At 46.0% G+C, this 11,019-nt stretch overlaps 1 protein-coding gene across 4 annotated transcripts in view; it reads right to left on the bottom strand.

Moving 5' to 3' along the window:
• Nucleotides 1-50: 50 nt before the first annotated feature.
• Nucleotides 51-11,019, bottom strand: part of LOC110521111 (kinesin-like protein KIF13B) — a 79,739-nt gene continuing 68,770 nt past the window's right edge. For all 4 annotated transcript variants that reach the window (XM_036976323.2, XM_090233243.1, XM_090233242.1 and 1 more), the window contains 4 exons: nt 10,432-10,523; nt 5,003-5,086; nt 3,435-4,905; nt 51-3,275 (listed from right to left, as the gene is read on the bottom strand). In XM_036976323.2, the coding sequence (XP_036832218.2) occupies nt 3,019-3,275; nt 3,435-4,905; nt 5,003-5,086; nt 10,432-10,523 (1,904 nt within the window). In that variant the 3' untranslated portion in view covers nt 51-3,018. The remainder of the gene's footprint in view (nt 3,276-3,434; nt 4,906-5,002; nt 5,087-10,431; nt 10,524-11,019) is intronic.

Here is an 11,019-nt window from a genome sequence, read left to right as displayed (position 1 = left end):
TGACACAAACTACATGTCCTACCCGACAAAAGAAACTGGAGCATTAAAGGTTCCTAGACATTTGGAAGCGTAGTTTATTAAGACGTAATAAAATTCAGTTGTAAATAAAAACTTGGTAAAGATGTAGAAGTATACAGTTTATTGTAACACCATATTGATATTAAAAAAAGAGATTAGTGGTCATCCCATCGATTTCTTTTAAAAATGTCTAGTTTCCATCTAGAAATAAAATGGAACATTCATACAGTCAGATCAGACTGAATGCACATATAAAACATTTGAAAAATAATTAAAAACAAGCCCAATGTCTTAAACACCCTAATACATTACATAAATACCCAAATCTGCATACAAAACAGAACCCATCCATGCACAGCAACTATACTGAACAAAAATATAAACGCAAATTGCAACAATTTCAAAAATTACTTACAGTTCATATAAGGAAATGTGTCAATTGAAATAAATTGGTTAGACCCTCGTCTACAGATTTCACATTACTGGGCAGGAGCGCTGCCATGGGTGGGCTTAGGAAGCCATAGGCCCACCCACTTGAGAGCCAGTCCCACCCACTCAGAATTTGTTGTTTCCCCCGCCAACAAAGGGGTTTTATTACAGACAGAAATACTCCTTAGTGGGCCTCCCGAGTGGCGCAGTGGTCTAAGGCGCTTGAGTCGTCACTACAGACCCGGGTTCGATCCCAGGCTGTGTCGCAGCCGGCCGCGACCGGGAGACCCATGAAGCGGTGCACAATTGGCCCAGGTTAGGGGAGGGGTTAGCCGGCCGGGGTGTCCTTGTCCCATCGCGCTCTAGAGACTCCTGTGGCGGAACCGGGCACATGCACGCTGACACGGTCGCCAGTTGTACGGCGTTTCCTCTGATATATTGTTGCGGCTGGCTCCCGGGTTAAGCGAGCAATGTGTCAAGAAGCAGTGGGGCTTGGCAGGGTCGTGTTTCGGAGGACGCATGGTTCTCGACCTTCACCTCTCTCAAGTCTGTATGGCAGTTGCAGCGATGGGACAAGACTGTAACTACCAATTGGGGAGAAAAGGGGGTAAAAAGTATATTAAAAAAAGTTTAATCAGCTGTCTGGTCTCAGACGATCCCGCAGGTGAAGAAGCTGGCTGGCGTGGTTACATGCGTTTGTGAGGCAGGTTGGACATACTGCTAAATTCTTTAAAACGACATTGGCTTATGGTAGAGAAATTAACATTAAATTCTCTGGCAACAGCTCTGGTGGACATTCCCGTAGTCAGCATGCCATTTGCACGCTCCTCAAAACTTGAGACATCTGTGGAATCGTGTGACAAAACTGCACATTTTATCCCCACAGCATCCCCAGGTGCACCTGTGTTATGGTCATGCTGTTTAATCAGCTTCTTGATATGCCACACCTGTCTGGTGGATGGATTATCCTGGCAAAGGAAAAAATGCTCACTAACAGGGATGTAAAATATGTGCACAAAATGTGAGAATAATAAGCTTTCTGAACATATGGATCATTTCTGGGATCATTAAAACATGGGACAACATTTCACATGTTACGTTATATTTCTGTTCAGTATACATAGAAACACATACCAGGTTGCATTCTACCTGTCCCACACTATCCCAAAACCTTATAACATAACATCCAAACATAAAATGATCCAATCAAGCAGTTTAAGTAAAGTTCATACACACAGAATATTTCCTGTTAGCTAAAAACAGATCATGATCAACATATTGTTCTGCCACACTGTTGTAATAACCAGTTGTAATAACCAGTTGTAATAACCAGTTGTAATAACCAGTTGTAATAACCAGTTGTAATAACCAGTTGTAATACCCTGTTGTAATAACCAGGGTTGGGGATAATTCCATTTCAATTTCAGTAAATTCAGAAAGTAAACCAAATTCCTAATTGAAAAGAATTGAATAGAATTGGAATTTGTGTATTTCCTGAAATGAAATGGAATTAATCGCAACCCTGGTAAATAAAATATGGCACGTGTTATTTGAGAACCTGAGAGACCCAATCAGACAAAACAAAATACATTCAGATGATATGAAAGAAAGCTCTGGAAGTTTCCCCTTGGTCAGGGGTTCTCAAACTGTTTGGGGCCTGGGACCCCTTTTGTGATAGAAAATTCAACAAGGACCCGCTCATAAATCAGAAGACATCTCCAGTGTGTTAAAAACAGCCTACAAGGCGTTTTACTATGCCGTCTGCAGTGTAAGGCTGAACGAAACAAGTCGAGGGCCCGGAGAAAGAACATTTAAAAAAAGGCCCGCCTCTTGGCATCGGAGAATAAAACGTTGCGGTTTTAAAACCATCATCCTGGAATTCTGCACATTTCGCCATGAGGCAAAGACTTTGCCATGTTAGAACTTGAATCACAGTGCATTTATGTAAAAAAAAAGAAAGAAAATATAATTGGTGGAGTACTGTGGATACCAATATCCCTGTGAGCCTCCAGGGAGCCTCCACAGGGTTAAGAACATAAATTACTACTATTACATTGTATTGTATTAAACACGGTAAACTTATTCCACGGATACCTTGGCCAAAAGTTGTTCAATCTTTTGTTCGTAATCCACTCCCCCCAATACTAACTTTATCCATGAGTGGGGAAAAAGTCAAACTGACCCAAGATCAGTGACTAGGGGGTAACTTAATCCTACTCCTTGATGCAGCCAGCACCATGAACTGAGCCTCTCCTCCACCTGTTGATCGGTGACTGAACATTTAAAACAAGAAAACGGTGCACCTCTTATGTCTTGATATGTTGCTGTGGTTTTCGGGTTGCACCTCTACTAGTTGGTTGTGGCGTTGCGTCGTGTCTAGTACCCACCAGGTTGGGGTCAATCTAGTTTCAATTCCAGCAATTCGGAAAGTAAACTGAAATTCGAATTTCAAATTTTCCTCAATGCATCTCTAGAGAAGTGTTCAGGGGAAATTGAAATTGGAATTTCAGTTTCCTTCTTGAATTGACTGAATTGAAATGAAATTGACCCCAACCTTGCTACACTCTCCTCTCAGCTGTTCCAGGATTTACGGTTGTCTCCTTTGCGACCTGTCCCAGTCCCCTCTCCCTTGGCCAGGGCAGTGAGGGCAGCCAGGTTAGGGCTGGACCCTGATAGGTTAGCACTGCGACGCTTCTGCTGCTGTCGCCGCTTCTCCTTAGCCCCGCCCCCGACTCCTCCACGGCTCACCCTATCAGGACGCACCAACACCCCGTAACCAGGGTTACAGTGGAAGTAGTGCTTTCCACCCACAGACCCGTCATTTTTCCCTGGATAGAGAAAGAGCCAGTGAGACATCCAACACGAATTTACAAAAAATATATCACACACACAATACTTAGCTAGCCATCACAAGAACTACAACAGAATCGTAAAGTAAAAAATAAATACAAATCAGAACACATCACATGGTAACCTCATCTACCTACCCGCAGGTAAGTCCAGCTCCACTCCAACCCAGGTTCCGTCTGCAAAATCCGTAGGTCCCACGTAGCGCACAGTGCCACTTTTATTAGTTCCTACAGTCACAAACTCCCCCTCCTTCAGCCAGTCAGGCACCTCTGTGGCTGTGTCAGTGACTCCTTCGTCTGAATCAGAGAGGATATCCAGAGGAAGAGAGAGATCAGCACTAAGACCACTGTTCCTGGCCTGGCTCTCATCCTCATTTACGATAGGATGGAAGGACTTCAGATCGGACGTCTTTACTTTCTGAATCTTGAATGGGTTTGCTGCCGAGCTACTGGGAGGTTTGACAACCAGTGCTGGAAGAAGGGTTGGGACAGTGGTTAGGAGAGGGGCTTTGGGTGGGACAGGAGCAGGAGTTACGGCAGTGATTGGAGCTGAAGCCAGGGTTGGGGCTGGAGCTAGGGCTGGAGCTTCGGCTGGCTGGCTAGGTGCAAGCTTTACAGGGGTAAGTGCAGGTTCAGGCTGGTCTGCCGGTGCTAGCTGATCTAGAGGTGCTGACTGGTCTAGAGGTGCTAGCTGGTCTAGAGGTGCTAGCTGGTCTAGAGGTGCTAGCTGGTCTAGAGGTGCTAGCTGGTCTAGAGGTGCTAGCTGGTCTAGAGGTGCTGACTCAGCTGTTGCCTCACGCTGTTCCCGAGGTGGCTTTGGCTCTACTGGTGGTTCTTCTAACTGGACTGGGTCTTTTATGTGGACTGGTGGTTCTGACTGGTCTAATTCTACAGACAGTTTTTCTGTTGACTTGTCTGGTGAAGACTGTCTCAGTTGTTCTTGTACAGACTTGAATGGCTGGACTGGTGGTTCAGACTCATTAGATACTACAGACTGTTCTTGTGTAGACAGTGTCAGTGACTCTGGTTGGATTGATTCTTCACACGGTAGTAGTCTGTAGTATTCTTGTGTAAACTTGTGTGTCAGTGACTCTGGTGGAGTCATATCTTCAGGTTCTCCTGAGGATTTATAGGGTTTTGATATGAGAAGAGGTTCTGCGGAGGTTCCATGTGGTTCCAATGGGAAAGAAGAGTCTGCTCGTAGTGTATCAATATCAGTCCTGTCTGCCTGGGGAGAACTAGTATCAGTCCTCTGTTTCTCTGAAGCCTCCAGGTCAGTAGCAGTGGCCCTCTCTTCCTCCTGGTCGGCCATGTTAGACTCCTGATGAAGACAGCGACCGATGTCGGACTCGAACGACCTGTGCGTCACCTCAAAGCCATCTGGATTGAGATTGGCTGACAGACCGAGGTCCCCACAAATCAGGTAAGCCTCTGACAGGGTTGCCGTGGAGACGCTGGTGGACATGTAGCCACTGGATGCCTCGCTGACCGGACTGGGGAAGGGGTCTTCTATCTCAGGGATGAGCGGAGGGATGATAGCCGGTGGGAGGGGCATGGTTTTCCCAGCCTCTGATTGGCACTTCGGGGGGACGATTACCCCAATGGGAACCTGTGGAATTAACCAAACAGACAAGTAATGAATGGTGACGAACATATTACCATATTATTCTCAATACTTACTAGGGACAGACGATCAAGTAACTTACCAAGTGACGACTAAGTTTTGTATCCATGTCCTCTTCAACACTTGCGGACTGCACTACAATGCGAGGTAGGCTCTGAAGGAGAGGCTAAAGATGAGAACATGTGTTAAAAGTTTAAATCAGAGATGTTTCACAGAGTATATGACAGTTAAATCAATCATAGATGTCATTACAGAAAACAGGCTCAAGCTCTCTTCCAGCCGCTGATCTAGGGACAGTATATAGATTCCAGCCTCTGATCTAGGGACAGGATACAGATTCCAGCCGCTGATCTAGGGACAGGATACAGATTCCAGCCGCTGATCTAGGGACAGTATATAGATTCCAGCCTCTGATCTAGGGACAGTATACAGATTCCAGCCTCTGATCTAGGGACAGTATACAGTTTCCAGCCGCTGATCTAGGGACAGTATACAGATTCCAGCCGCTGATCTAGGGGCAGTATACAGATTCCAGCCTCTGATCTAGGGACAGTATCCAGATTCCAGCCTCTGATCTAGGGACAGTATCCAGATTCCAGCCTCTGATCTAGGGGCAATTACTTCCGGCGCCGACAGAGATGGCCGCCTCGCTTCGCGTTCCTAGGAAACTATGCAGTTTTTTGTTTTTTTACGTGTTATTTCTTACATTAGTACCCCAGGTCATCTTAGGTTTCATTACATACAGTCGAGAAGAACTACTGAATATAAGATCAGCATCAACTCACCATCAGTACGACCAAGAATATGTTTTTCGCGACGCGGATCCTGTGTTCTGCCTTACAAACAGGACAACGGAGTGGATCCTATGCAGCGACCCAAAAAAACGACTCCGAAAGAGAGGGAAACGAGGCGGTCTTCTGGTCAGACTCCGGAGACGGGCACAGCGCGCACCACTCCCTAGCATTCTTCTTGCCAATGTCCAGTCTCTTGACAACAAGGTTGATGAAATCCGAGCAAGGGTAGCATTCCAGAGGGACATCAGAGACTGTAACGTTCTTTGCTTCACGGAAACGTGGCTTACTGGAGAGACGCTATCCGAAGCGGTGCAGCCAACAGGTTTCTCCACGCATCGCGCAGACAGGAAAAAACATCTTTCTGGTAAAAAGAGGGGCGGGGGCGTATGCCTTATGACTAACGTGACATGGTGCGATGAAAGAAACATACAGGAACTCAAATCCTTCTGTTCACCTGATTTAGAATTCCTCACAATCAAATGTAGACCGCATTATCTACCAAGAGAATTCTCTTCGATTATAATCACAGCCGTATATATCCCCCCCCAAGCAGACACATCGATGGCTCTGAACGAACTTTATTTAACTCTCTGCAAACTGGAAACAATTTATCCGGAGGCTGCATTCATTGTAGCTGGGGATTTTAACAAGGCTAATCTGAAAACAAGACTCCCCAAATTTTATCAGCATATCGATTGCGCAACCAGGGGAGGAAAGACCTTGGACCATTGTTACTCTAACTTCCGCGACGCATATAAGGCCCTGCCCCGCCCCCCTTTCGGAAAAGCTGACCACGACTCCATTTTGTTGATCCCTGCCTACAGACAGAAACTAAAACAAGAGGCTCCCACGCTGAGGTCTGTCCAACGCTGGTCCGACCAAGCTGACTCCACACTCCAAGACTGCTTCCATCACGTGGACTGGGAGATGTTTCGTATTGCGTCAGATAACAACATTGACGAATACGCTGATTCGGTGTGCGAGTTCATTAGAACGTGCGTTGAAGATGTCGTTCCCATAGCAACGATTAAAACATTCCCTAACCAGAAACCGTGGATTGATGGCAGCATTCGTGTGAAACTGAAAGCGCGAACCACTGCTTTTAATCAGGGCAAGGTGTCTGGTAACATGACCGAATACAAACAGTGCAGCTATTCCCTCCGCAAGGCTATCAAACAAGCTAAGCGCCAGTACAGAGACAAAGTAGAATCTCAATTCAACGGCTCAGACACAAGAGGCATGTGGCAGGGTCTACAGTCAATCACGGACTACAGGAAGAAACCCAGCCCAGTCACGGACCAGGATGTCTTGCTCCCAGGCAGACTAAATAACTTTTTTGCCCGCTTTGAGGACAATACAGTGCCACTGACACGGCCTGCAACGAAAACATGCGGTCTCTCCTTCACTGCAGCCGAGGTGAGTAAGACATTTAAACGTGTTAACCCTCGCAAGGCTGCAGGCCCAGATGGCATCCCCAGCCGCGCCCTCAGAGCATGCGCAGACCAGCTGGCCGGTGTGTTTACGGACATATTCAATCAATCCCTATACCAGTCTGCTGTTCCCACATGCTTCAAGAGGGCCACCATTGTTCCTGTTCCCAAGAAAGCTAAGGTAACTGAGCTAAATGACTACCGCCCCGTAGCACTCACATCCGTCATCATGAAGTGCTTTGAGAGACTAGTCAAGGACCATATCACCTCCACCCTACCTGACACCCTAGACCCACTCCAATTTGCTTACCGCCCAAATAGGTCCACAGACGATGCAATCTCAACCACACTGCCCTAACCCATCTGGACAAGAGGAATACCTATGTGAGAATGCTGTTCATCGACTACAGCTCGGCATTCAACACCATAGTACCCTCCAAGCTCGTCATCAAGCTCGAGACCCTGGGTCTCGACCCCGCCCTGTGCAACTGGGTACTGGACTTCCTGACGGGCCGCCCCCAGGTGGTGAGGGTAGGCAACAACATCTCCTCCCCGCTGATCCTCAACACTGGGGCCCCACAAGGTTGCGTTCTGAGCCCTCTCCTGTACTCCCTGTTCACCCACGACTGCGTGGCCACGCACGCCTCCAACTCAATCATCAAGTTTGCGGACGACACAACAGTGGTAGGCTTGATTACCAACAACGATGAGACGGCCTACAGGGAGGAGGTGAGGGCCCTCGGAGTGTGGTGTCAGGAAAACAACCTCACACTCAACGTCAACAAAACTAAGGAGATGATTGTGGACTTCAGGAAACAGCAGAGGGAACACCCCCCTATCCACATCGATGGAACAGTAGTGGAGAGGGTAGCAAGTTTTAAGTTCCTCGGCATACACATCACAGACAAACTGAATTGGTCCACTCACACGGACAGCGTCGTGAAGAAGGCGCAGCAGCGCCTCTTCAACCTCAGGAGGCTGAAGAAATTTGGCTTGTCACCAAAAGCACTCACAAACTTCTACAGATGCACAATCGAGAGCATCCTGGCGGGCTGTATCACCGCCTGGTATGGCAACTGCACCGCCCTCAACCGTAAGGCTCTCCAGAGGGTAGTGAGGTCTGCACAACGCATCACCGGGGGCAAACTACCTGCCCTCCAGGACACCTACACCACCCGATGTCACAGGAAGGCCATAAAGATCATCAAGGACATCAACCACCCGAGCCACTGCCTGTTCACCCCGCTATCATCCAGAAGGCGAGGTCAGTACAGGTGCATCAAAGCTGGGACCGAGAGACTGAAAAACAGCTTCTATCTCAAGGCCATCAGACTGTTAAACAGCCACCACTAACACTGAGTGGCTGCTGCCAACACACTGACACTGACTCAACTCCAGCCACTTTAATAATGGGAATTGATGGGAAATGATGTAAATATATCACTAGCCACTTTAAACAATGCTACCTTATATAAATGTTACTTACCCTACATTATTCATCTCATATGCATACGTATATACTGTACTCTATATCATCGACGGTATCCTTATGTAATACATGTATCACTAGCCACTTTATACTATACTATGCCACTTTGTTTACATACTCATCTCATTTGTACATACTGTACCCGATACCATCTACTGTATCTTGCCTATGCTGCTCTGTACCATCACTCATTCATATATCCTTATGTACATATTCTTTATCCCCTTACACTGTGTACAAGACAGTAGTTTTGGAATTGTTAGTTAGATTACTTGTTATTACTGCATTGTCGGAACTAGAAGCACAAGCATTTCGCTACACTCGCATTAACATCTGCTAACCATGTGTATGTGACAAATAAAATTTGATTTGATTTGATTTGGACAGTATCCAGATTCCAGCCGCTGATCTAGGGACAGTATCCAGATTCCAGCCTCTGATCTAGGGACAGTATCCAGATTCCAGCCTCTGATCTAGGGACAGTATCCAGATTCCTGTCCCTTTTCTATTAAATCATCCTCCATTCTGTCCTGCTCAAAACGCTGGAAATGAAATAAAGTATGATAATGGCCATTACCACTAGGTAGCCTAGTGGTTAGAGCGCTGGACGAGTAACCGAAAGGTGTGCAAGATCGAATCCACTATTCTGTCGTTCTGCCCCTGAACAAGGCAGTTAACACACTGTTCCTAGGCCGTCATTGAAAATAAGAATTTATTTTTAATTTACTTTATTTTTATTTTTTTATTTTTTTTTACAGCTAAACATTCCAAAGCCCTGTCTCCTCAGACAAGGGAAAGTAGAGGACAGGTGAGAAAAGACACAAAGCAGATCGGCTGCAACAGCACAATCGGAATTCTAGAACCATAGTCAGAAAATGAGAGGTGATTGTTTTCTGATGTTTTGGCTTGAAAGATGCTATTTTCAGCAGCAGGAGAAGAACCTACTGAGGTCATAGTCAGCAGGTCAAACGGGAACTACCCTGTCATCCTCTGGCTAAGCCGATGACACCTGGAACACAACAACCACTGTCATATATATATATATATATATCTCCTGTCCACTGCACCACTCCTTCACACTGCTGGAGAATATTCCCATTCAGAGACTATCAGAGGTACTGTAAATTATACCCGAGTATAAGACTATTTTGAAGATAAAAATACACAACGCAGAGTACTTAATGGTCAATAGGGAAAATAGTTCAACAGCTGTTTAGAATGTGTGGAATGTCGGTCCTGAACTCAGAGCTACGTGTTCTACATTTTCATTGGTCTATACATCGAGTCTGGAGCAGGATACTTGTTATTTGGCCATTGGCCCAGTTGTACTGCAAGAACTTCTGATTGGTCAACCACAGGCTAGAGGGGGGGGGGGGGGGGGGGGTGTATTAATGGCATCCTGTTCCTTTGTTCTGTGGAGAAAAACTGAGGACAGGGAAGACTGAACATCTACTTCCCAGCATAATAATTTGTCCTTTTCAAATAAATCTATTTTTCTCCCCCTGATTTGCTTTGGGGTTTGTGTTATTGAAGAACTGCTGCCACTAGTATAACAACAGATGGCCGCTTCACATAGAGCAGGTTACTAAATGTGTGAGATAATGTGAATGTTGGGCAGCATGTGTTTTTTGTTGCTCTGAATGAAGCATATGCTATAAATAAGAACTGACCACAAAGCAGATGTTACTGTTAAAGGGTAGCAAATATGTTCAGGAGTAGTGTAAATACTTGCTGGCAGATAGGGGTCTGGTCTATGAACTGACCAGAGATCAGTAGTGTTATTAGTTTACTACTTTACCTGCTGTGGGACATGGGTCAGGTCTCTCTTCTCCTCCCTGGTTGGGAACAGGGACTTTAGCAGTTTAGGGACAGGAGGAACCAGAGCCTTGACTGGGGAGAAAAAAGAGGTAGCAGGAGCATACCGTGAGAGACCTGGAGAGGGTAAGCAGAGGAAAGAGGGAGGGATAGAAAGAAGAGAAGGAGGAGAGGAAGAAGATGAGGAGGAGAGGAACAAGAGGAAGAGGGTACGAGAAGGGAGGACAAGGAGGAAGGAGGTACGGGGAGGGATGAGGAGGAAGAGGACGAGGAGGAAGAGGAAGAAGTGGAATAAAAGGAGGAAAATATGAAGGAGAAAAGAAAGATGAAGAAATTAGAGGAAAAGAAAGAAACAGAGGAAAGATCTGATAGATTAACCAACAGATGAAACCACAGAAACAGAAGACAGATCGAATAGATTAACCAACAGAATGAAACCACAGAAACAGAAGACAGATCTGATAGATTAACCAACAGAATGAAACCACAGAAACAGAAGACAGATCTGATAGATTAACCAACAGAATGAAACCACAGAAACAGAAGATAGATCGAATAGATTAACCAACAG

This window comes from Oncorhynchus mykiss, chromosome 4 (genome assembly GCF_057628025.1).
Source record: "Oncorhynchus mykiss isolate SJ-2025 chromosome 4, ASM5762802v1, whole genome shotgun sequence".
NCBI classification, from domain to species: Eukaryota; Metazoa; Chordata; class Actinopteri; order Salmoniformes; family Salmonidae; genus Oncorhynchus; species Oncorhynchus mykiss.
This window is presented reverse-complemented; position numbering and strand designations above follow the sequence as displayed.